At 40.8% G+C, this 26,520-nt stretch overlaps 1 protein-coding gene across 3 annotated transcripts in view; it reads right to left on the bottom strand.

Moving 5' to 3' along the window:
• The window catches only part of LOC102575103 (structural maintenance of chromosomes protein 6), a 69,145-nt gene that overhangs the window by 15,588 nt on the left and 27,037 nt on the right, over positions 1–26,520 (bottom strand). Inside the window, exons 15-26 of one of the 3 annotated variants that reach the window (XM_019481716.2) lie at positions 25,593–25,771; positions 25,077–25,278; positions 24,810–24,924; positions 21,995–22,155; positions 20,853–20,988; positions 19,960–20,040; positions 17,084–17,254; positions 14,985–15,122; positions 14,304–14,449; positions 5,528–5,653; positions 2,858–2,963; positions 1,287–1,344 (exon numbers count right to left, since the gene is read on the bottom strand). In XM_019481716.2, coding sequence (XP_019337261.1) covers positions 1,287–1,344; positions 2,858–2,963; positions 5,528–5,653; positions 14,304–14,449; positions 14,985–15,122; positions 17,084–17,254; positions 19,960–20,040; positions 20,853–20,988; positions 21,995–22,155; positions 24,810–24,924; positions 25,077–25,278; positions 25,593–25,771 — 1,619 coding nt within the window. Of the gene's footprint in view, positions 1–1,191; positions 1,345–2,857; positions 2,964–4,017; positions 4,131–5,527; positions 5,654–14,303; positions 14,450–14,984; positions 15,123–17,083; positions 17,255–19,959; positions 20,041–20,852; positions 20,989–21,994; positions 22,156–24,809; positions 24,925–25,076; positions 25,279–25,592; positions 25,772–26,520 lie in introns of those variants that run through there. The other 2 variants (XM_019481711.2, XR_002088483.2) reach the window with 2 other exon arrangements.

Here is a 26,520-nt window from a genome sequence, read left to right as displayed (position 1 = left end):
CTTCCTGGCAGGGTTCCTCACAGAGCAGCTGTAGCCACCTAGGTATAGCTTGCGTCTGATCCAGTCACACAAGGGAACTTGGCTTGGCCCAGCCCTGATCCAGCCACACAGGGCAGAAAGGGGGTTGGTTTCGGCCCCAACAAGGCTCTGTAGGATAGGGAGCAGGCTTGGCTTAGTCCAGCCTTGTGGGAGAAGGGGACATGGCCCAACCCCATGAGAGGAAGGGGACGTGCCCTGTGCCCAACCTGGCTGGGTGGGGAGGAAGGGGATGTGGCCCAGCCCCATGTGGGTGGGACAGAGAACATGAGCTGGCTCTGAACCAGCTGCCCCAGGGAAGAAGGCATCGTCTGGCCCCGCAATGAGAAGGAGGTGCAGCCTGCCCCCAACTCAGCCACATGGAGGGAAGAAGGCATGGCCCAACCCCAATCTGGACATGCGTGAATAGAGCTGTGGCCTGGTTCTTACCCGCCCTGCAGGACTTAAGATTTTGACAGCAGGGAAGGGTGGCAATACTACTAGTGCTCCTCTGTTGCCAAATTTTCTGACTTGTGGGGAGCCCTGTGGGCTGCATTCAAAGTCTCCGTGGGTCACATTTGGTTCACTGGCCAGAGGTTAAGCACCCCTGGTTTAGCTAGGTTCAAAAAGGGACTAGACAAATTCATGAATGATAGATCCATTAATAGCTATTAAATGGGCAGAAATGTAGCCTCTGACATCCCAAAACCAATTATGGTGGATGGCAGAGGGGTAGGACACTCTAGATACACCCTTTTCATATGCTTTCCCTCAAAAGCATCTACTATTGCCATTATCAAACACAGGAGACTAGGTAGATGGAGTATTGGTCTGATCCAGTTGCACATAATTTGGTATTATTTAAACAGGAAATAGATTTTATTTTTCTTATTTACTGTATATACTTGAATCCAAAATAAGGTCTTTTCCCCCCCCATTTAACATGCAGGGTAGACCCTCATTTTAGATTCCAGTACAAGATGGAGTCTGCTGGAGTGAGGCAAAGATAAGTGGCAGGACGGCAGAAATTATAGGAGGGAGAAGGGGGACAGACAGAAGACATTCAGAGGGCAGGCAGGGGAGGAAGTTGGGTGAGAGAGGATAGGTAGAAGGGGACAAGGCGTTGGGAAGGCAAGGGGCAGGGGTCAAATTGCTTGACCCCGCCCCACTACCTACCATGTAGACATCAAATTCATCCAAACATCTGAAAGGAGATTCAGTAATGGCCCACATTGAAAGAATCAAACAAACTGTTGAGAAGGAACGTTCACCTCCTGATAGAGATCTCGTGTCATGCAAAGCAGCCATGTCTCCCTCTCCAGGCTGGACCTGGAATTAAGCCATTCATTTAACTGGTAAATAAAAATATACTTTAATGTTATAAAAATTAACACTTAATAATAAAAAAAAATACATACTATATTGTAAACCACAACCTCAATGCTTTCGAAGGAGTTTATAAATTTCAAAGTGCATTTGTCACAATGAAACTAAAATTATTAAATTGTATTCAATTTTGGAAGATATTTTTAAAGTCATTAGACATGAATTATCCACTGCTAAAGAAATCATGGAACAGATTTAACTTAAACCAGTAACTTCCCATGTAACTTCCTGCTCAATTTCTGTTTTTAATAATTACTAAGTTCCTGAACTAATGTAGTTATGTTACTAGCAAATCCAAATGATCCAAGTGTAACAGAGAACTGCTTTATCAATGGTGTTTTAACAAAGAACAGTTCCTCTGCAATAATAAATTAAATGAAGAAAACAGCCCTTTGCTCATGGGATTATGACACCACCTTTTCCTTTTAATTGTATTCTAAAGTTCTTAAATAGTACAAGAAGTCTGCTTTTATTATATATCTTCAAAAATACATGGGTAAACCTAATGTGATTTCTGTTAACTTTTTAAAAACAAAGTATTTTATATATCTTTTTTTCTTAGCTTTCAGGACAAATTTAGGATTTTGTTTTCCCAGCAAGAATTAGAATCACTCAATAAAATGCATCAATAAGACCAAAGTGAGTCCATGACAGAAGCCAACACTATGTTCTGAGTTTATGTACTCTAGTAACAGAAAGATAATTCAGAACTGTTTTAAAATATAGGACAAGTAGTAACTTTTGTATGTTATTATATAATCTACAGTCCAGAGGAAAACATTTTGATTCAATGAGTAAACAAACAAATATACCAATCAAATTTATAAGTAAATGTTTATCATTTGATCTTCACCTAAAAAATCTGACAAACTGTAACTGATTCATGTAAGAAACTAGCTACGAAAAGGTGGGGTACCATCCACTGACAAGCTAGTCATTGTAAATGCGAGCCCAGTATTTCTAGGACGTTCCACTAATGTGCCAAATGTGCAATAGCTACTCTTAATTTTCCTAGTTATTAAAAATTAGAATACAAATAGGGAAAGAAAGATTATATATTTACTACATTTTTGTACTTTACCCTTTAAATTTACATTTAAATATAGTTATTCTTATAATAGGCCTTTTTTATACCTCCTGCCTTTTTTTATTCTTATAACATTTCACCCCATTTTTTCTTATACCTTAAGTTCTAATCCTCTGACATTTAACTTGCCATACCTGATGTCAAACAATAATATTATATGATCTTGGCTATGAAATGGAAACCAAGAGCAGTAAAATAATCTAAAAAAAACCCCGTTTTATGCAAAACTGTATTTATAAAGGAAAAGAACTAAAGTATATAAGAGGTAACTAAGCAGAAATTTTTTTTTAAGTTAAATTTCCAAAACAAATTAAATATTGTTAAATTTAATTTTGGGTAACTATTTATGAAGAAGAAACAAAAACTTACTATTATTGAAAGTGTTTCATTTTTGTGGTCAATATTTAATTTTCCAGAGTAATCTCGATTCTTTAGGAAGTCACAAAAGTTGTACTTGCATCGCAAAGTAAGGGACCTTTTCATTTAAATTATGCAAATAAAAATTAGGTTAATGTTTTTTTAAAAGACAGGGAAAAGATAAGAACATCATGGATTTTTAGCCAATAAATACCCATTAAGTATTTAAGAAATAATACATACACAAAAATGCAGTACAATTATAATCATCCAATATAATTTTACATACAAGATAGAATGGTGTTATATATGACAGAATCACATCATATGCCTGACAAACAGGTGTATGAGAGTGGTCAGGTATTACAACATGCTACCTAACAAGTTGTGGAATCTCCATGCTTGGAAACTTGGCTGGGATGGTTTAAGTCAGGGATGATCCTGCCTTAAGCAGGGGGCTAGACCTCTGAGGTCTCTCCCATCCCTACTTTGCTATGATCCTATGTAAGCAAAGGACAAAATTAGGAAATCTAACCCTACATACCTTCTCCTTTCCCTTCCTAGACACATTCATTCAATTACTAAAATACATCACAATTTAAAGGCTTTCAACTACAGTAAGCTACAGTTAAAACATCTATGAGTTCATCACAACTAGACAAAAGACCTGACTTCTCCCCCAATCTTATCACTACTATCCGTTCTGCATAATTCTGGAGGTATAGGGGGAGGGGAGAATCCATTCACTCATGTCTGGAGAAGGAGTGACTAGGGTATTTCTGCTGTTATAGGTATTGTGCTTTGTCTTTGTGAGAGAGTTTAGTGGTGAAGTGTGCATGTGTGCACAGAGTAACATGAAATACACAGAGCCATTAATTTGCATTTGCTTGCTTTAGTGCTCCTTGTGTTGGCTATATTATAGCCACAACTTTAACTCACACAGCTGCCACAACAACCCAACATATGAGAAATGAATACACAAAACTATTTTTTAACCCTAATTAGGAAAGTTAATCCTATCTACACTAATGGCTGCTTTTACAAAAAGGAATACTTGCTTCTAAACTCCTTTCCAATAGAACTCATTACTTTGTCACAGACCCTATTCTTTTTGATTGATTCCATTGGTTCAGAAGAGGAGCTTTTCAGATTATGAAAAAGCAGTTGCTTACATGAAACCCTGGAGCGCCTAAGATGGTTGAATAGTTGCACAAAGATAAACAGCTTTCAAACTGTACTGCTTACTCTGTCAAGGTTTTGTTCTTCTCAGGAACATTCACTTGCTCTGAAATGGAGTTATGCATCTTTTACATGTAGGAGTGGTTAGCCATGTTAGTCTATTAGTCTAAAATATTAGGGAGCATACTGTGAGGAACACTTACTATAACTCACCCGTCTTCTCCCACTCTATCACTCAGAAAAGGCCCAAGTTTCATTACACTAACCAAGGAGGGGAAAGCTGAGAGATGAGTATCTTTCCTCTAAGGGAAGAACCTATATATTTTCAGCGCCCACTCTGAAAGGGAGTGATCAGTACTGAAGATTTCCTCTTTTAGATTATGTTCAATAATTAGTGCTTTAGATATGATCACTCTCAATGAAGAAAACAATGCAGAGACTGCCTTATTATTACAGGCAGTAAGAAGGAACTAAAAAGACAGCTAATACTGCTCTCCCCATTTCATGCTGACTGAGCAGTAGCCGAAAAATACTGTGCAGTAGTGCATCACACGACGTACAGTGCTAATACGCTACTGTGCAGTATTATTGGATTACTGCTCATTTATTTAGTACTTGCCAATACAAGTCCTAAAAAAATGCATAGTAATAACTATGCAGTAGTGTCCCATGGAGACGTGCCCAATAGCACCTAAGGTGAAGACATGGTTTTTGAAGTCCCAGTCAAGAATCCAGTTTTTCATACAGAAGATACATGTGTATGAAACATCACTTAGACCTCCCAGTCAATTAAACCTGCAAGTGTCTGAAAGAGGATTGCTAGAAGGCAGCCAATAAAATAATCATCAAGCCATATTCTAATCTCAGACATACTTCAGAGTAAATTTTTATTTCTAAATTCTTCAGAAATTAAGGTGACTAGCATCCAAGCCAGTGATTCTTAACCTTTTTAGACTCCAGATACTCCTTATAATATCAAGGTACCTTAAACAATGTCAGCTTTCACTCATTTCTTGACTAGAGCAAAATAATAGGGCAATTCTTCTGTTGCAAAGAGCTCAGAAACACTTACCAGGTCAGAATATTTTGGATTAATTTTTTAACTTTCTGGGTTTATCATGTAAATCATGCTTAACTGATTTTACACCTAACAGTGCTAACCTTGCATGGCACTCTTAACAAGATCTCAGAGCACCCTGCTTGACAATTGATGATCTAAGCTAAGCCCTCTGATAACATTCTGTACACAGAATTTAGTGGAGGAATTAACTGATGTCTACTTGCAGCTAAAAATTGAAATCTTCTGTGGACCTTCCACAACTTGAATTTTGTTTTATTGTTTCAGAGGAGAGCAAATAAAAAAGTAAAGATATATACAAAGATTTACTGTGAAAGGTCCTGGGAAATGCCTAAATTTCTATGATCTAACAATGTATGATAAATGTTTAATTTGCCCGTGTATATAATTTTACATGAGGTACTTGAACCACTAGCATCACTCACTTTCTGAACTTCTTGTACATGTGGCATCTGTGTGACATTATTTCTTCAAGCAATGTAATAAATTTCTTCAAATTCTTCACTTTACTCTCTGAATCCTTGTATTTTTCCTTAGCTTCATAAAACTGCCTGTTTTACCAACAGAATAAGTGTAAAATTAAGCCCAAGAAAAAATTAAATGTTTAATTTAAAAACCAAATAAATCAGAATTCCTTTTCAATGAAGAAACATGCTTACAATTTATTAAACCTTTCATGTAAAACTAAGATCATTTCAGCAGAAGGTAAAGGAAATTAGTTATCAGAAACTGACCAAGATATGTTGTCCCTGTGCACATTCCACTGCAGGTATGCATGGACCTCAACGTCTCGGCCTCAAGAGATTTTTGCCTTGGCAATATGTTTACAAGCTCCCTGCGTCCTGCTTTTTTTCATACTCCATGCCAAGGGCCCAGACACTAGTGTGCACTTCCCTCTCCTCAGTTTGCCCTCTACTACTGAATACCAGAGTGGCAAAGGCTCTGAGGAAGATGGAAATGACAGTGGGAGGCAGAATACTCATATGAATAGCCCACCTTGAAAAACTCCGGTTGCTGTAATGACAAGTAATTTCTCTTTGGATATGAAAAAACACACCTTTTAAATCCTTTCAAAGGAGAAGGGGAGCTGCTTCTCAGGAGTGCACAGTAGTTGCTGTCATGTAACTGTTACCTCTGTATGAACCATTACATCTGTATTGTGACACATCAACTAAATCACCCGAAGATTACATAAAACCAACTGTAACAATTTCCTGTACAATTGCATGTACAGAATCATTCACATCTAACAAATATATATATTGGTATCCTTTGACATAGTAACAGCGCTAGGGTTCCCTGTTACACTAAGAGACAGGGTGGTCCCTTTAAATCCAGAACCTTCCAGTCATGGCCGGCCGGTCAAGTAGGGGTTAAGGCTCAAGCCCTGCCAGCCAGCCAGGTGACAGCAAGAGGAAGGCTGGGATCCTACAAATGGCAAGTGGAGAAGGCCAGAGAGGCGGCAGGGAGGGGCACTCCCAATGAACATGGTGCCGCGGCCACAGTCTCTGTTGGAAGACTACGCCATGCTGTGAGCCTCATGATCACCTAAAGTAAGCAGGCATGTTGCCTCTCTTGTTTCTGTACTATCATGTTTCCATTATATGGCCTTAGAAGCCTATGTTTTGTGTTGAATGTTAAGACCAGTGGTCTGGGTGAGGCTATTTGGAGAAGGAGGAGGCCTCATTGGGGGCCCACTGCAGTGTGGAGACCCCAGCGCCAGAGAGTGCACAGTATTCGGGGGTGAGCTGACTCTAGTGCCAGAGAGGGTGCAGTATTTGGGGGTGAGCAGACCCCAGCGCCACAGAGGGTGCAGGAGCCCAAGTGAGTTTTTTTTTGAGAGCTAGAGCCTGGGAGTCAAACCCTGATTAGTGGGTTTATTGACTGACAGGCCTAGCTAGAGAGAGAAGGGATAGGCCCACAGCGACTGACACCCCAACATAAAGAGAAATTTACAAATACTATCTGCGAGGCTTGGGCTGCAGTGTAGGGGAGGAACAGAGCCACAGATAGCACCCCCTGGCATCGGGGCATACAATGGGCAGCCTCTCACTTAATTAACAACAATTAATTAACAACAAGGCATGGCAGGAGAGAAGGCGGGCAGTTAGCCCATAACAGGCGGGTGGGGCCACCAGTAGATGGACCCCGAACAGGCCCACCCACCCCTGTTGCACATAGATATAATTGCTGGGTAGAGACATATGTTTCTCCTTTAAGCGCGTATTCGACTATGGGTGACTCCAAAGCAATGCCCACTTCATTTAAGTGAACAGCAGCTAGAAGAAGGCTTTGCTAAACGGAGTACCTGCTCTAAAGGCATGTGCAATGGCATAATGTTCCACACTAAATTCTACGCAGAACCACTGTAGACATCACGAATAGAGACACCTTGCAGGGAAGTCAGTGACATCACATGGGTTCTGATGGAGTGAAATCTGACTGCTGCTGAGTGCATTGTAGCAGCCACTCAAAAAAATCTGACACCATTTCTGATCCAGTAAGACAATCACAGGCCTGAAATTCCTGTGCTTTTATAGCTTTTGGCTACATAAACAAATAGCTGAGGGGATTTTTGCAAAGACTTAATTCTGTGCTGATATACAAGGTTATCATTATAAAGATCATATATCAAGATGCCTCAATTTTTGAAGAGTGAGGTTTTGGAGAAGAGACAGGTGAACATATTGACTAAACTGAAATTTGCTGACAACCTTAGGGCAGGTACTTGGGTCTGTTTGTAAGAGGATCTGATTTGTCATTACTACTGTGTTTGGCTCTTCACCCTTGTTGGTGAGGTGACAGACACCAAAAAGGTTGTATTTATAGGTGGAATAGCAAGCAAATTTTCATGGGTTTAAACAGTACATCAGAGCTTTCAGGACTCTGTTTCCTGAAGCGTTTGATCTTTCACCAGAGGGAACACCTAAAATCAGGTACTTGAGAAGCTTCAGTACTGACACTACTGGAGAGGCAATGACAGACTGACCATCTGCATGAGGATCAAAATAAGCTAAAATAATTGAGTATAACTTTACTAAGCTGAGGGAGAGGCTACCAAACTGTGTGTAACTCAAATACAGTGTGCAAACAAACCGTCTAAGCCAGGCTGAGGCCAATGAGATCAATTATCTGGAGTCCCACTTTACCCTGGATTTGAAGAACACCCTTATTCTAAGGAGGTAAGATACAAAGGCTGTATAAGCAATCCTGCAAGACAACAAAACAGGATCCTGGATGGTCTGGCTTATCTCTCCTGGGTCACCCTGATTGAGCGGTCCAGGTCCTGAATGGGTACACTGCAACACTAAGGAAGGGTCCCTGAGACCACTGAGTTGGAAGCCACAGGCACAGATCTGTCACAGGAAGGAAATCCAGGCAACTTGGGGAAAAAGTCATATTCAGAGTCAAAGTAGCAGCATCCTGGTCCAAATGAAGGGAAAAATGAAACATCACTTGACAAGAGTAGCAACTGGAATCTGGGAAACCTCACTTGACTGGAGTCAGGGAAGTCTTGGGTCTTAATGTAAAAGGATGAAACCAAAATAAAATAAAGATGGTGAAAAGAAAACAACACTTGAAAAAAAATCCAAAAACAGAAAAGGAGAGAAAAATGGAGAACAGTTGAGTTCTCAAAGCAGCTGTAGGCCAAATGAGGTCTGAATTATACAGCAGAAGCTTTATCTCACGCAACGACAACTGAGAGAAACTGAGATGCCCTTTATGCCCTCAGCATGTAGCACTGCTTGTAAGTGTAATTTATGAACACTACTAGAGCAAAAAGTTTAAATTCATGAGAATGAGTTGCAGGTGCATTCACAGTAGAATGTGCATGTGGAAACTCACTCAAAAAGAAAGGTACTGTTTCTAAAAAACAAACAATTACAGTATACTTGGTTTAAGGGAATAAATAGCCTTGGGACTAAGAAAGGCTATACACTCACATGAAGCATGCACTTCTCTAAACAATGTCTTTACTAATTATCCACATAGACATTTTTTGCAGGCACTGCTACAAAATCACCCACATAGCTGGAGGTGAGTTTCAAAGTCCTCTAGGTAGACAGTAACTGAAGGACCACTCTACCAAATGCAGCATCTGTCCTGGAAACACTGGGAAGGAAGGCTAGGGAAGTATCCTAAACTCTAGTAGAATGGGTCCCTTTTTTACATATAGTATTTCCACCTGGGTGGTCTCAAAGAATTGTTTTACACAGCCCAGTATCTAGTTAGGCCACCTCTAAACTGATACTGCTATGCTGTTAGACCCCTCAGTTATCAAGGCAAATAGGCAGAAAAACTTCCTAAATGATTTTGTTCTGCAAAAGTGGTAAGCCAAGACTAACTTTGCAATGAGAGAACTCTCTGAAGCCTTGGCTTGAGGCTGTGGGTATACACACCTGTATTTCATCCATCTTTCTTGATGACTCGATTGCCACTTAGATGGCAGTCTTCATGGACAGATATGTAAGAGGGAAAATATTGCCACAGGCCCAAACAGTGATCTCATCAATGATGCAAAGACCAGATTCACACCTCATTGTGGAACAGGGCCCTCGCATAAGGAAATCTTGGACAAACCCTTAAAGAAACTAAGGGTTGTTGGATGAAAGGATGCATCTCTTCTACCAACTGGCAAATGAAAGGCTAACATTACTGCTAGATACATTTAACTGAGGTGACAAAATTCTCAAACAGTTTATCTGGAGGACCTGATCAAGCTAATGTCCTTTACTTTGTACCAGAACAACTTTCCCCTGCATGTATGGGTTGGGTATTTTCACTGTGTTAGGGAGAGAGCACTGGGTGAGGTACTGTGATTATAGCTGACATGCAGCATTACAAGGTACAAAAAGCTGTGTGTCCAAAATGGATAGAAAAGGCCTCATTTGGGTTTTCATCAGCTACCTCTCAACCAATGGGATAAGCTGCCTTAGCAATTGAGTGCTGTCCTGCACAAGAAAAGCCCACAGGAGAAAAGGTATCACTCACTACCACTGAATCAAGGGTAGTCCCTATTTAACTCAAGGTTTTGGAGTCTGACTGGTCATGCTTGATTTTTTGAAGGCTGATTTGTCAGACCCAAAGACTGGAATAAGTTTAGTGACTTCCAGAGATTCTCCAATTCCTGTTTGAATGTGGTCCCTGTAAGGAGCCAGTCACTGAGGTGGGGGTATAATACAATGCCTTGCCTCTGGACAGTGACCTTGGTATCAAGGACCTTTGGTGAAAATTCTTGGGACCAGAGATATGAAAGGGTAAGACCTTGTACTGGTAATTATCTTGACCCACTGCAAAATACAGTGCTTTGCATGTGGGCATCTTATGGTGATATGGCAGTAAGTGTATTCTAAGTCATGAGATGCAAGCAAGTTCCCTTGATGTAGCGACAGAGAGACCATCTGAACCTGAACCTGAAGACAAATATATTATGGTTTCTTAGACGCAGGATTGGTCACTATCTCTTATTCTTTGGAATCACAAAATAGCCACTGTAAACCCCTCTTCTCCTGACACTTGGAAGAACAATCTTTATAGAACTCAACAATAGGGAAGAGCAAGCCACCTCCCACAGCAGTCTCTCATGAGAGGCGTATGCGATAGGGGACAAGGACAGGGAGTCAGGGGGTGTAATAACACAAACTGGATTGAATACCTATTCACTAGGCCTGTGCGAATACAGAACTATTCGACTCAGATTTGGCCGACTCGGATGCCAGAGATTCGATTCGGAGATCTAAATCATTTTCCTGATTTGATTCGGCCAAATCACTCTGGAAGATTCGGAGCTGATTTGGAGATTCAGCCATAGAGTATAACAGGGAATCAAGACTCTATATGAACTGAGACACTTTTTCTTCAGACCACTTCTTCCACCATTGCGGACCATTGTAACGGGTTTGTGTGTATCTATCCTCTTTCTCTCTCAGTGTCGCGAACCCTCTCCCACCCCTTACCCCTCCTCCCTCCCCCCCCGGGCTTAGTTGGCTAACATTGTATCTCCTGTAACCTAGTTGCGTTCCCCTCCTTACCCCCATCCTTCTGTTGTTAGTCCCTCGCTTGGGTGCTATGTATTTCCCTACCGGCTTTATCAGCTTTTTTGGATTCACAATCCTGAACATTTACTAATAAATCTATAACTTTGATGTTTTTTGGCTGATTTGGATGACACTTGCAGGGATGCTAGCCTCTGCTGAGAGCAAGACGCCTGCCAAGTTTCAAGGTTTCTGGGAAACTGCAACTCAAGCTGCTAACCAGCAAAACTTGTATCATGTGTGTGTGTTAAGTCATAGTGGGGTGAAAACTGCAGGAGCCGTAGCTCTTGCTGAGGCCACAAAGCCTGCCAGGTTTCAAGGAGATAGGTGCAGGGGTTTCTGGGAAACTGCACCTCAAACTGCTGACAAGCAAAACACATGACATAGGTGACACCATGTGTGTGTTTCATAGTTTCATAGTTGGTAGGGTTGGAAGGGACCTGAGCAGATCATCAAATCTGATCCCCTGCCATGGCAGGAAAGAGTACGGGGGTCAAACAACCTTAGAAAGGTGTTCATCTAGCCTCCTCTTAAAGACCCCCAGGGTAGGAGCCAGCACCACTTCTCTTGGAAGTTGGTTCCAGATCCTAGCCATCCTGACAGCGAAGTAGCGCCTCCTGATGTCTAGCCTGTATCTACCCTCTGCCAGTTTGTGACCGTTATTTCTAGTCGCTCCTGGTAGCGCTCGGGGGAACAGGGACTCCCCCAATGCCTACTGGTCCCCGCTGACAAGTTTGTAAAGGCCACTAGATCCACCCTCAGCCTTCTCTTGTGGAGGCTGAACAGGTTCAGATCCCTCAGCCTCTCCTCATAGGGCCTGCCCTGCTGACCCCTGATCATACAAGTGGCCCTCCTCTGGACCCTCTCCATGTTGTCCACATCCCTCCTGAAGTGCGGCGCCCAGAACTGGACACAGTACTTTAACTGTGGCCTGACCAGTGCCGCATAGAGGGGGAGGATCACCTCCTTGGACCTGCTTGAGATGCATCTGTGGATGCATGACAAGGTATGGTTGGCCTTCCTGACCGCATCCCCACACTGTCGGCCCATGTTCATTTTGGCATCAATAATGACTCCAAGATCCTTTTCTGCTTCTGCGCTGATGAGAAGGGAGTTCCCCAGCCTGTAGGTGTGCTGCTGGTTCTCCCCCCCCCCCGGTGCAGTACCTTGCACGTGTCAGTGTTGAAACCCATCCTGTTCTCATCCGCCTACCCCTGTAACCTGTCTTGGTCCAATTGCAGCCTATTCCTCCCTTCTAGCGTGCCCACTTCCTCCCACATCTTAGTGTTGTCTGCAAATTTGAACAGGGTGCTTTTTACCCCCTTGTCCAAGTTGCTGATGAAGATGTTGAACAGTGCAGGCGTGAGCCCTGCGGAACCCCACTGCCCACATCCCTCCAGGTCGAATATGACCCGTCTACCCCCACTGTCTGGGTGCGGCCCTCCAGCCAGTTAGCGACCCATTTGACTGTGTAGGTGTCGACGCCACAGTCCCCTAGTTTTTTAATGAGAATGGGGTCAGAGACAGCGTCGAAGGCCTTCCTAAAGTCCAGAAAGACTACGTCCACTGCTACCCCTGCATCTAAGGATTTTGTTACCTGGTCATAGAAGGCCACCAGGTTGGTCTGACAAGATGTGCCTCTAATGAAACCATTAAGGCACAGTGGGGTGAAAACTGCAGGGATGGTAGCCCCTGCTGAGGCCATGAAACCTGCCAGCTTTCAGAGAGAGAGGTGCAGGAGTTTCTGGGGAACTACACCTCTGCACTTTTACCTGTGCTGCGATTTCCCATTATACCCTATGGCTGAATCTCTGAATTGCCAAATCTTTTCCAAATCTTTTCTGAATTGATTTGGAAGCTCTGAATCAATTCAGAAAGCCTAAAGCTTCTAGCGATTCAATTCGGATTTGTAGATTCGGCCTCCAAATCGTCCGAATCATCTCCGAATCCGAATCATGATCCAAAGCTTTGCACAGCCCTACTATTCTCTACCACATCTAGAATCTACTAGTCTGAGGTTAACTGGGTCCAGGCAGAACAGAAAAGGCCAAGTGGTTATGGAAGAGAACACAGGCTAGAAACACAAGTCATCTAATTAAGCGGAACAGCTGGCACATTTGTCATGGCACAACTGATCTACTTCACTGGACAATACATACAGCAGCTTTTGATGATGCAGGACAAGGGGTGATGGGATCTCCCGGCTTTCTCTGCTCAGCCAGACCTGTGGTACAGGTCTGGCTGAGTGGGGAATGCATGACTTTTCCCCACTTCCCCTGGTCCACCAGACTTGTGACCCAGGGAGTGGGTTTGCCTGAACAAGGATAGAGTTCTTCCCGCCCAGCCGGACCGAGGCATGGATCTGACTGAGCGGGGAAAGTACCACAGCGGTAACGGACGGCTGCTCCAATAAAGCAGCGGAGTCTATTACCATCTTTTGTTGCACCATTGATTTTCCTTTCAAGTGGCACAACAAAGGATACTGACATCTATTTGCTCTGCATTTGCATGGCCATAAAAAATGTTATAGTGGGGCAAATGAGACATGTCAGACGATGTCTGTTTCCAGTGAAAGGCAACATGATTCTTCCATCTCTCATGCATCCTGTCAAATCTCCTGTTTGGGGCCAAATGATCTGTGTGATGATGTCTGAGTTTGGCCAAAATGCTTCTGCCACTGATACTTCTGGAGCTTTCTGAGAGACTCACCAGCAAGGCGAAGACTTATACAGTCAAAGCAGTGAAGCTGCACATTGAAGAGCGCTGCTTCCATGCTGAATAGGACTGACACTTGAACCTGTACTTTTACTAAGGCAGGAGTATCAAAAATCCCAAAACCAGTGAGCGCAAGCACATCAGACCCACATAAGTGTTATGGATCTTACTTTTAATTAATGCTATTCAAAGGAAAGTTGCTCACATTTGACATTACATACCGTGAGCTGTTTGTGATCGGGACCTTATCTTGCTTTTTGTGGAGCAGTTAACATATGATTTTGGATGCTAAAGAAACATTGAAGCAGACAATAGACAAATATTTGAGATCATGACAACTACATATTTTAAAATTAAAATCACAATTGAATTGATATGCTGGTACCATAAAGCAACTGTTCTGCTCCCCTGACCCCAAAAATGCAGATGTTAAACTACTACCATTGCTTACTTTATTATTTCTTCTCTGTTTCCATGATGATCTCTTTCTGAATTTATCCTTTCCCTTAAGCGTTTCATTTCTGTGTCAAGACTCTTAATGTTTCTGTTCACTTCTATCCGCTCAGGACAAATTTCCATGGCCTGTGCAGTCTTTCCCTAAAGAGATGTTTGAAATGCTATAAAATGTAACTCAGTGTTTTTAGTTGCTTTGCAACATTTTCTCCTGTGAACAGCAATAATGGAAAATAGGGCCCCAGAAACAGGAATTGGTTAATTTTTTGTGTCTATGGGCACGTCTATATGTGTGCATTTAATGCACATTAGCCCGATTTAAAGCGCATTAAGGGCACATGTCTACTCATGTGCACCCTTAATGCACCTTAAAATGGTGACTTAAGGCTATTAGAGCTTAAATGACCTTCTGCACTCATTACATATTGCATAGCCCTAAGTTATCTGGCAGAGTTAAAATCAAAATGATGCTACATTAGGAAATATATCAAAGATAAGCTAAACCTTATCCATTGCAAGTCACTATTAGCTGACCTAGCAATACCTATGAGAGAACTAAGATTGCACAGTAGCATCGTCTTTATGCTTTAGAGGGGAAGAGGTTGTGTAGACAAGTAATAAATGGAATGTGAATATCCAAATTCAACTGTCTATAAAGTTGCATCAAAAAATGTAATACCTCCAATTCTTTTTCTTTAGCAGCTAGTAGTTCTTTGAGCTTTTTTATGGATGCCAAGTGCTCTTTCTGTTTCTTTTCATAATGCTGCTGATAGTGTTTACAGTTTTCCACTTCTGAATCTGCTTGGTTTATTTCATCCTGTTTGAAATAAATTAAAATGTCAAATGTAAACTGGTTTGGTAAGTTTATGAACTACTTCCTCATGTTTATTGACATAATATTATTGCTCCACTTAAACGTTTATCAAATGTTTGCATTTATTATTATAACAACAATGACAACAGCAACAACAATAATGCAACCCCGAGACAGAAACAGCAAATGGTGAAACAGCATATGCTCAATCCTGGTAACGTAAGTGTAATAAGAGAATGATTCACATTGTTCTCCATCTACACACTGATACACCATCAGGAATTCCATATGACCATAAGAGTTACAGCATCCACTTTCAAAACTTTGAAACATAAAATATTTTTCTAGGTGCCAAGAGATGTATTTTTCAATAAGAACTTCTGAAATACTTTATGGAAAGTAGTTTCAAGCACTCAGTTTTCATCTATAATACACAATGAACATTTTAACTGCCATACTAGTGGTACCAGACAAGAGTATATAGTCTGGTCTGGTACCTCATCTCAGACAGTGATAAGTATTAGATAATTTAGAAGGAGAAAGAAACCCTGAAATAAGATATTATGGGAAAGTTTCTCCTTCATCGCTAGTAATTAATAGTTGGTTTATGATGTACAGAATATGTTTTTATATATATATATAGATCTGTATAATAACAAATCTTCGTGTGCATGTCTAATTCTTTTTGGAACTTTACCCAACTTCTTGTATTGACAGATGGCAGTCAGTCACTGGGTAATTTTGTGATATGAAAAAGTATATTCTTTTATGAATGTAACGATGTACTGCCTTTCACATTCTTGAACATTACCTTGTTCTTGCATTATCAAAAAAGATAAGTTGCAGTACATATTTTATTTTCTCAAAATCACTATAATGTTAATTTTTGGGGGCTTCTTTTCTAGAGTCAATTTTTGATATTTCCTTTTACACATCCATCAATATCTCTTTCTTTCTTCCACTTCTGTCTTCAAGCCCACTTTGCATCTGCCCCTTGAGGGGCATTCTGCAGATTTATATAGTAGCATAATATTTTCAGTATTATTTTCTAGCCTATACTTTACATATCTCAACATATTTTTTTATTTTCTGAGATTGTCACAACCTAATTGAGCAACACTTTTGTCAAGTTTTCCTCAGTTGTTCAAGTCCACTTAGAACCCAGAAATGCATATGAGTAACTTTAAATTCCTAATATTCTAATTATTCTTTTCAGAATACGTTTTGTCAAGACCAAATTTTATCTGTAATGACTCTGTCCACTATCCTAAGACCTAGTGAGATTTCTAACAGTTTGATGTAGCTTTGAATAAGCAAGCCATGTCTTGCTAAACTATCCCTGTTAACTCAGCTTCACAGACTATTAAAAACAATTGAGTACAATGTCTTTTTTAAAAAGAGACCAGAGATCACTATCATTCCCTTCCTCATGGGTTTTCTGCTTATAAATGTATTACATCAGTGGTTCTAAACCCTTTTAGTCTCAAGCGATCCTTTGCTAGACTCCAGGCACCTCTCAGAAAATGCCAGCTCTTAGCCTTCACTTTTTTTTTGTCTATGGAAAAATAATAAAACAATCATGCCTCAGAGAACTCCAAAAAACTGCAACAGGTCAGAAATGTTTTTGATTTCTATTTGAAATCCCTAGGTTTAATCTGCGAATATTGTGTATATGTTTACACACCTAGCAGTGCTAATTTTGTATGGCACCCTTCAAAGGATGTCACAACACCCCAAAGTGCCACGGCACACTGTGTATCACTGTGTTAGGGTATGCAACTGATATGCATTTAAACATACAAACCAGTAACAAACCCACTGGATTTGTTAACTGTTGAAGATTTCTTTTATTTATAGCTTTATATTGGCAGTCTCTGGAAAACTACCCAATGCCATTTGAATATATAAGTCAGATGAAATAGATGTATACTTTTAAAAATTGTGGGGGGTTGTGTGGTTTCTACCTTGATCGGCCCAGCTATCAAATCTACTTGGTTAATTTTTTCTTTAATTTCTTCAAATTTACGTTCAGCAGCTCTTAGAATGATTTTCAATTTGTCCATTTCTGCCTTTCGTTGTTCCACATCCTGTTTAACAGATTCCAGCTTATTCTTGTTTTCTTGGGCTTCATCTTCCTGTTAGAGGATAAAGAGTTTTAAAAGGGAAACACACTTTTGTATTTCTGTCTGTGCTGGTTCAACAAAAAAGTAAAGCCACTGATTAAATATAAAAAATTCACCCACAGCATATATCAAACATAAAAAGAAGAGTGATCAATACATGTTAGCAGTTCAGACGTGTAGAAAATGGGTATGGGCAACTAAAGATATCAGGGGAAAAACTCTGCATAGCAGAAATAATGACAGGAGATTTTTTAAAATATATTTATTTAAATGTTTAAAAATACTTAGAACACAATTAAGTCCTAGCAGTAGTAAAGACACATTACTAGGCACAGATGTTAACAACGTTAATAAATATTTTTGTTCTATATTTGGAAACAAGCAAGACTGTATGTTTTTTCATATGAGGAAGATTAAATGCTTATTTTGCAATGTCTTGGCTTTGCATGCAGAATTGGAAAAAAATCTTCTGAAATCTAGAAATTTCATCTATTAACCAGCTTAAAGACATAATTTTAATTCTGTACATCTTACTAGTGTGATTACAACAGGACTACTGTCAGCAGCTGTGGTATCAACTATAATAAAGGATGTAGATTATAATACCATATTTACTCAAATCCAAGATGTGTCTTCCCCCTCGCCCCATTAAACATGGGGGGAAAAGAAACCTCGGTCTGGATTCAAGTATGGTCCAGAGCAAGCAGCTGCTGCAGCTCCAACTCTGGCTCTGACTCGGGAATTCGAGCAGCGTGGGAAGGGAGCGCAAGGGAGTCTGTGCTGTGTGAGGAATGAGCACAGGGGAGACTGCATGGTGTAGGGGAGAAAGCAGGAAGTCAGCATGGGGAAAACTGTGCAATAAAGAGTGGGGGTGAGCATGGGGAAAACTGTGTGGTATAAGGAACACAGGTGAGATCACATGGTGTGGGGGTGAGCATTGGATGACCATGCCACGCACAGGGACACGTGTTCTGTGCCCCAGACTGGAGCCAGAGTCAAAGCCACTGCAAAGGATAAGTAGCGTGGGCAACAAGTGGTGGATTGAGGAAATGGCCATGGGAGGAGGTACCATAGAAGTGGCAGGCTGGATAGAAAGCAGGGAGCAGGCACAGAGAGATGCAGGCACTGGTGGGGGGGTGTAAATGGTAGGGAGAAGTGGTAGGGGCAGACTGCCTGTCTCCCCACTGCTGCTTTCCATACTACTTGTCTCCCTGTTTCTGCTTTCCCTCTGCAGCAGTGTGGGGGGGTAGGGGGGATGAATTTAAGATGACATAATAATTAGATTCTATGCATGGAAAATTACAACAAATCCATGTATATGAGCTAATCACTGGAAGAGAAGGAGGAGGAAGATCTTAAATTCAAAATCATCTTGGATTCAGAAAAATATGATTAAAAAAAATAAAAGAGTACAAAAAGCAGCCATAAAAATCATTCAACAACCCAGAGAAAATGTTTTACAGCAAAAGATCTGGTATAGTGCAACCTCTTTAGTTGACCAAAAAGACATGAGGTGATTTGAATTCACTGCATAGTACCCTCACAGAAGAAACTGCTGGAAATTGGGTGGAGTGAATATAAGGGCACTTTTACATACGAGACAGCCACAGCGAGAAAAAAAATAAAGAAGATGATCCACAGGAAAGTGCCTATAAAAGTTCAAATATGGCATTTTTTAAACAGTGAGGATGATCAACAATTCCCAAGAAAGCAGATGTACTGAACTCCATTCATCGGAACATGGTAGAATGCAATGGCTTGTGATATATCAGGAAAACTGGATGAGCTAGTAGCCCTTCTGACCAAGAACTACAAACACATAGATTACGAAATTCAGTTCAGAAAAACAGAGAAGGTAACATCAATTTGAAAGTTTCTCAAACTTTCCATCACGTATATCCTAGCTGATGCTCTTCAGAGTACTTGGCTTTCCTCACACTCTTAAACTTATTCATGTAATGATAAATTAAATGTGTTATATATGGTGATATGTTTGATTATAGTCTTCCATATCAGCAAGGATCAAACTTCCTGCAAGCCTTGGTGAAAGAGAGAGAGAGATAATTAAAGTGCTAATGTTGGGGTTGAAGGTGCTAAAAATAAAGCAAAGGAAAGGAGCTTCTATATATTAATATAGGAGGAAAAGTGGTAGATAACTGCAAGAACAACCAGCTGACTCCAGTATGTTTAGGAAAACTCACCAAAAATGAACTAAGAACAAACAAGAAAAGTGTTTTAAGGAAGAAAAAAAAAAAAAGATCGGTAAGTATGAAAGCTTCAGGCTTGAGCAGATTCATTTCTGAAAAGCAGGTAACTCAAGAGAAGATGATGTAATGAGAAATCTAGGGGGATAAAAACAGACCAAGAGAGAGGGAGTCTCTGCCAGTGTGAAATGAACCTGCTGGAGCCAGCCAGCCTAGGACAGCCCACTAGAATTCTCCCTGGCTAGTCTAGCTGTACGTATTCTAAACAAAGGTATCTAACTATAACTATGGTATTGTATAGGTGTAGTCATTAGTAAATGCAGTAATATTGTCATATAGGGTTAGTTACTCTTACAGTGTTTTAGAACCTACACTTAAAGTAATCATGAAACTGATACTAGTCTTTGGGTATAATAAAGGAAATTTAGTTAAACATCTTCTATGGTCAAATTCCAACAATTAACAGCAATAAAAAAAACACAGAATTTCCATATAAGAAAGAATATTTCTTACTAGTGTAGAGATGTCCACTGACTGGTATTCTTCTACATTCTCAAGATCTCTTATGTCTACTGTTATTCTTCCTCTTCGGCTCTGAAATAGAAATAAACTTTTATTTCTTGTTTTAGAAAAACACTCAAAAGAAAGAAGATTAAAAAACAAAACTAAAGACAAAAAGACATTCTATTTTCTTCTTGTTATTACTGTGTGGAATCATGTTATATGGAAACCTGATCCTAAAAGTAACGAACATTTTAATAAACTGAGCTCCAGTGACATGTTTCCTAAAATAAACAGATTTTATAGACATTAGGGGCTGGAAAGGACCTTGCGAGATCATTGAGTCTAGCCCCTTGCCATAGGAAGGAAGTCTGTTGGGGTCAAATGATCCCAGCAAGATAAGCATCCAAATGTTTTCTGAATGAGTCCAGAGTAGGTGCTTGCACCATGTCTGGGGGGAGTCTGTTCCAGACCCTGGACACACAGAATGTAAAAAAGTTTTTCCTTATGTCCAGTCTAAATCGGCCTTACAGAAGTTCGTGGCCATTAGACAAGAATGTAAAAGTTTATTTTCTTTCCAATAGCTTAATTCCACTCTATGCAGCAATAAAACACTGCTAGCAATTCAAAACTCAGTACACATTCATCTATAACAAGATGCTATGAAACCGATCCAGATAATTTGGGTAAGTACCAAAACTTGATTCAAGTGGAATTTAGGTGAATTCATTTTGGTCTGTAAAAATCGCTAGGCACAGACTTCATAGCATGTTCAGATTTGAACAAGTTCAAGCAGATAAGTGTCATATTCCAACTAATTAGATTAATTTTTCAATTTAAGCAGCATCTATTATTTATCTATTATCAGTATTTATTATTTATCTATTTATTATCTATTATTCTACCTGCAAATCTTTCTGGTGGTGACGACGATGATTAAGTTCATCTTCCTTTTTTCTTTTCTCATTGTCAATGGAACATAAATGTTGCTGAAACACTGACAGCCGTGCCTTTTGGGTCTCAATTTCTTTTGCCACATGACTTAAACAAAAAATATAAATATATAATTTGTCACAAAATTATTTGATAGTCTCTCTTCAGTTTCTAGCTGATACAGCAATCATGTTATATAAACCACTACTTAGAACCTTGTTGATAAACTTGGCAGCAAGGCTAAATACCTGAACTAAAAAAAAGATATTACTTCTAAAAATGCTAATATATCTGAAGGTCAGCTGGACAAGTGCCTCCAATCAAAGCTAAAAATCATTGAGTAGTATAAAAAACTTGTCCTAATGCTTTCTCATACTGTTCTTTTTACAAAGGATTTCAATCACTAAATCTTTCAGTATAGCACTTTTAGTGAGATGTTAATTCACTTAACTGCAAAATGCTTTACTTCTACATATATTGGAAAAATACTTATATATAACTTTTCATCATTAGAAATGTGATCAGCATGTCTGCTGACTACAATTTTAAAAAGATCCCTGATGCTAGGTTTCAATGTTGTTGAAAATGGACAGGTTAAACATGAGCCAAAATGTCAGGTTTTGTAGGGGTTTTTTTTAATTCTGACCAAGAAAAATGATGCACGTATTTAAGTTTCAAAAGATATACATATATATCTATTTACTTTATCTGTACTACAGCCCAAATCCCAACATAAAACTATTTAGTAATGCTAATTGTGCTTCATATTAACCACACATGCCACAAGCTCAAAACCCATCTAAAAGAAACTCAGCTATCTGAATCGATTACAAAAATATTTTTGGAAAAAATATGTATTTTAATAAGTCTAAAAAAAAGGGAAAAGCATTTTCCACAAGAGAAAAAAAAAAAGAGTTCACTTGATAGGAAAAGAAAAGGTCAATGGAAGAGTCCCTGCTTTCCAGTATGGAAGTTGTTGGGTTTTTTTTAAGATTATTTTTGCTATAGAACCCTGAATCCCTTCACAGAGGAGCTGAAAGCCAAACAGTAAATAGAAAACAAACATCACCCTGACAATCCTATACTTTTATACTTCACCAATACATGACATTACCTTATTTCTGCTTCCACATCTTTACTTAGGTACTTAGGCCTGGAGTTGTCAGAAGAATAATATCGTCTCTCAAACACCTGATCACCTTCAGCAGTGAAAGCTTCTTTACAATTTTTTGGAGGTTTATTGCTCTGCATTACTTGACGAGCTACACGGTTATTCTGAAAAACACAACACATTTAGCATACTCACAAAGTAATGGTTTTAAATAGCAACAAAGCTGGGGGGAGTGTAGATGCATCCTACCCTCCAGTGTATCTACTACTCCCCACAGCTTGAGGGTAGGGCTAGGATTCAGAGTGACCTAGACAAATTAGAGGACTGGGCCAAAAGGAATCTCATGAGGTTCAACAAAGACAAGTGAAAAGTCCTGCACTTAGGATGGAAACCTCCCACGCACCAGTACATGGCTAGGGGCTAACTGGCTGGGCAACAGCTCTGCAGAAAAGGACCCGCGGGTTATAGTGGACTATAAGCTGAATATGAGCCAGTAGTGTGCCCTTGTTGCCAAGAAGGCTAACAGCATACTGGGCTGCATTGGTAGGTGTGTTGCTAGTTGGTCAAGTGAACTGATTATTCCTCTCTATTCAGCACTGGTGAGGCTACAACTTGAGTACTGTGCTCCGCTTTGGGCCCCCCACTACACAAAGGATGTGGACAAATTGGAGAGAGTCCAGCAGAGGATGCCAAAAATGGTGAGGGGTCTGAGGCACATGACTTTTGAGTAAAGACTGGGGAAACTGGGCTGATTTAGTTTAGAGAAGAGGAGACTCAGAGGAGCCTTAATAGCAATCTTCAACTACCTGAAGAGGGGTTCAAAAGAGGATGCAGCTGGACTGTTTTCAGTGGTGGCAGATGACAGAACAAGGAGCAACAGTCTCAAGTTGCAGCAAGGGAAGTTTAGGTTAGATATTAGGAAGAATGTTCTCACTAGGAGGGTAGTAAAACATTGGAACAGGTTACCCAGAGAAGTGGTGGAAGCTCCATCCTTGGGGATTTTCAAAACCCGGCTAGACAAAGCTTTGCCAGAGATAATCTAGTTGGGGCTGGTCCTGCTTTGAGCAAGGGGTTGGACTAGATGACCTCCTGAGGTCCCTTCCAGCCCTAACTGTCTATGATTCTATAATTCAAAGCATATTTAGATTATATTTCAGCAAAAAACTTTTTTTTTTTTACTGCTAGAACAGTAAAGCATTGGAATAGAGCTCCCAGGAAAGTTGTTGTATCTCCTTTATTAACAGTTTTCAAGAAGAGGTCAGAGAAGCTGACTGTTAATGAAGGAGGTACTACAATTTCCCTGAGATAGTCTAGGAACAGTACATCCTGCGTGAATGCAGGGGGCTGGACCAGATGACAGGTGAGGTCCTTTCCAGCCCTATGAATTCATTACTTTATGTTGATATTGATTTTAAAGGCAGACAATATCAAAGAAGTAAACTGTGCAGTAAATCCTCTACACGAGATGATCTATTGCACAGTAGATTAGTCTATTAGTCACCATCTACACGTGCTCACATTTACTTTGCAGTAAATCATAGATGTTAGGGTCAGAAGGGACTTTGGTAGATCATCAAGTCCGATATATAAATACAGGTAGTATTCCCAGCCTCTGCTCGCTTTTCAGAACAGCCAGCTACCCCTGACATGGAGCTGACTGCTCTGGGGAGCAAGTGGGGGCTGGGAATCTAGCCCTTGCTTGTCCCCTAGGGCAGCTGGCTCTGTGCTGGGAGGAGCTGGCTGCTCCAGGGGACAAGGAGGGCTGGATTCCCAGCACCCCCTCTGCCCTCCCCCTTGGAGCAGGCAGCTCCGTGCCAAGCAGGGCAGCTGCTGGTGAGCCCAGTGACCCCCCACCTGGCAAGGAACTCGCCCACAGCTACCCCACACCCTGGACAGACCCCAGCAAACACCTCTGCCCAGCAGGGGGACTTCTGGCAGCTGTGTCCAGAAATGCTTGGGGCCAGGAGAGCTCTTCCCACTGCACGGGCAGCTCTCTCTTGATTCCATACACATTAGGTCCCCTCTCAATATGTATGGGGCCAAGAGACAGCTGCCGCTGCAGCTGACAGAGCTATCTTGGCCCTGTGCCCACTGGGACCACCCTGTGCCTCTTGTCACCCCCCTGGGCTACGAGGGCAGGTGGAGCCTGGAGTTCCTCTTAGCTGCTGCAGCAGAGCAGAGTAGGGCAGGACCAGCCCCGTACTGGGCTGCTCCCCCTGAAGCCTTACTGCACAGTAAAAACCTACTTCAAATTAATATCACATGTAGATGTGCCCATTTACTGGTATGGCAGACTTTATTTCAAACTAATTTTCACAGATGCACCAACTTCAATATCTGCATTTTTTAGCAGTATGCAGTGATATCATTGCTCTGCAGGCTGGATCCAACTCACAGTGCCATGTCATCCAACCCCAGGGCTCCTGCAGAGGCCAGGAATTTGGAAGCAGGGTGAGAAGGGCAGGGTCTGCTGCCAGATTCTGGGGACAGATCCTCTTTGGGGATTTTTTTCAGTGCAGAAGGGTGAGAGATGTTTGTGCTAATTCCCATGCTTCTCCAAGCTAACACAATGGCCCAGGCATTCACACAGTTAATACTGCTACTGCCAGTCACTCTGCTACCAGAGGTAAATCTGTAGTCCAGATGTGGCCCAGGAGAACAAATGATTTTGCCACCCTGATCTAGTGCTGCAAACAACAACACAAAAAGTTGCTTGATCCCTCTTTTTATTATTTTTAACCATCTTTTGTAATTGTTTCTTTACAGACAATATCCATTTTAAACTTGAACCAAACCCAATGTTGGAGTTTAGTCTTACTTTAATTAGTAGGACTGTTTCTATCTTCCGCATGTCAATCAAACAATTGGCAACCATTGCATTATCTATTTCCAAAGCTGTAAGGACTGATGGGAATTCTGAATGATAGACTGCCCTACAAAAAAGTGAAAAAAGACACAAATTGTACATGCACGGCTAGTTATAAAAATCCAGTGATCTTATCTTAGAAGATGCACTGCATACTGCTGTAAGATCAAGTGGATTAGGGTGCAGAACCAACAGTTAAATACCATACTTAAAGCTCACCTCTGTGTAACATCATAAATTTCATTCCGAAATCTATTTACAATTATTTGTGGCCGAATCCCAGATGCATAATATCTTGACATCAAGGTTAAAAGTGTTCTCTCATCGTTATGATTATCACAACAAAATGCCAGAAGCAGATTCTTTAAACAAGATTCAACAGCCAGAGCAAGTTCAGCATCTTTGAGACGAATGAAAGCACCTAGGAATATGAAACAATGAAATCACATCAGATTAGAAAACTTACTGATACCAAGTCCAGGTTCATAACTATTAGTATCCAAAAACATATATGTTAAACTAGCAGGACTGGTAGATACTGGTTCAATGACTGCTTCGATAAAGTGTAACAAAGGGACAATTAATGGGCTAGGTATTCCTACCTTAGGAGTAGAAAATGCAGAACCAAAGAGCATTGTACACCTTATTAACAAATATTGTTCAATAAAGTCTCCAGTTCATGTCAGAAGGTGAGCACAGGGACCCCGGTGGCAAGCTTTTTAAAGTGGTCCTTACCTACAGGTCCAACAGGTTTATGTTTAAAACGCCCTTGTCTGTAGGCTTCTTCAATTGCTTCGAGGAAGACTGGCATGTGTTGCCCAAATCTCTTCAACTGATTTGTTTTACTCTCTCGCAGCTCCCTCAGCTGTCTCTGCTTGGCATCCACTGCTTGTCTCATTTCATCTTCTTCTGTCCTGAGAAGAAAAGTGACTGCTGAGCAATCATGTAATAGCTTATCTTGTCTTTAATTAAGAAAACAACTTTTGAGAAAATCTCATCTCTCAAAAGTTACAGTAATGAAGATCTGACAATGTCAAGGTAAAATTAATTTCAATTGGAAAGTGACTTTTAAGCTTCAGGAAATGTAAGAGACAGTGGGAGACCACCAAGGACCATCCTCATTTTTGTGTCGCATGCTGATTTATACAATAGTGGTATACAAAGAGAAGTAGCACAGTACAAACAGGGGTAACCACAATGCCAGTAGGAAGAAAGATTTCCAACAAAACAACCGTATACTTTTTGAAGTTATATTAAAAATGTGTTAAATTTTAACTGTTAGGTATAAATATGTAGAAAGTAGAGAGAGTAACATTAAGGCAGATTTAGAAAGCAAAGTGCAAGCTAGAATATTTAACATAAACTGCTCTACAAATAAAATGAAGAGACCTATAAACATGGTGTCTCAGGGCACCTCAGTGCCTGCTCCTAGGGAGTAGAAACTGCTAGGGAGAGAGAGCGAGCCCTGGCAGAACATAAGGAGCACAGCTGTGGGTTGCCAGGGCAACTAAGGAGAGCCAGCTGCCGGTAGGAGGCAGGGCCTGGCCCCTATAAAGCCCAGGGCTGAGGCCAGGTTAGCAGTTCCCTGCCAGCAGTCAGAGGGGTAGGAGTTCCTGCAGTTAGGGTGGAGGACAAGCCTAACAGCAAGTATAGCTTGTGAGAG

The sequence above is a fragment of the Alligator mississippiensis genome, chromosome 1 (assembly GCF_030867095.1).
Source record: "Alligator mississippiensis isolate rAllMis1 chromosome 1, rAllMis1, whole genome shotgun sequence".
Lineage (NCBI taxonomy): Eukaryota > Metazoa > Chordata > Crocodylia > Alligatoridae > Alligator > Alligator mississippiensis.
Note: the sequence above shows the minus strand (reverse complement) of the source record. Positions and strands in the feature narration are given on the sequence as shown.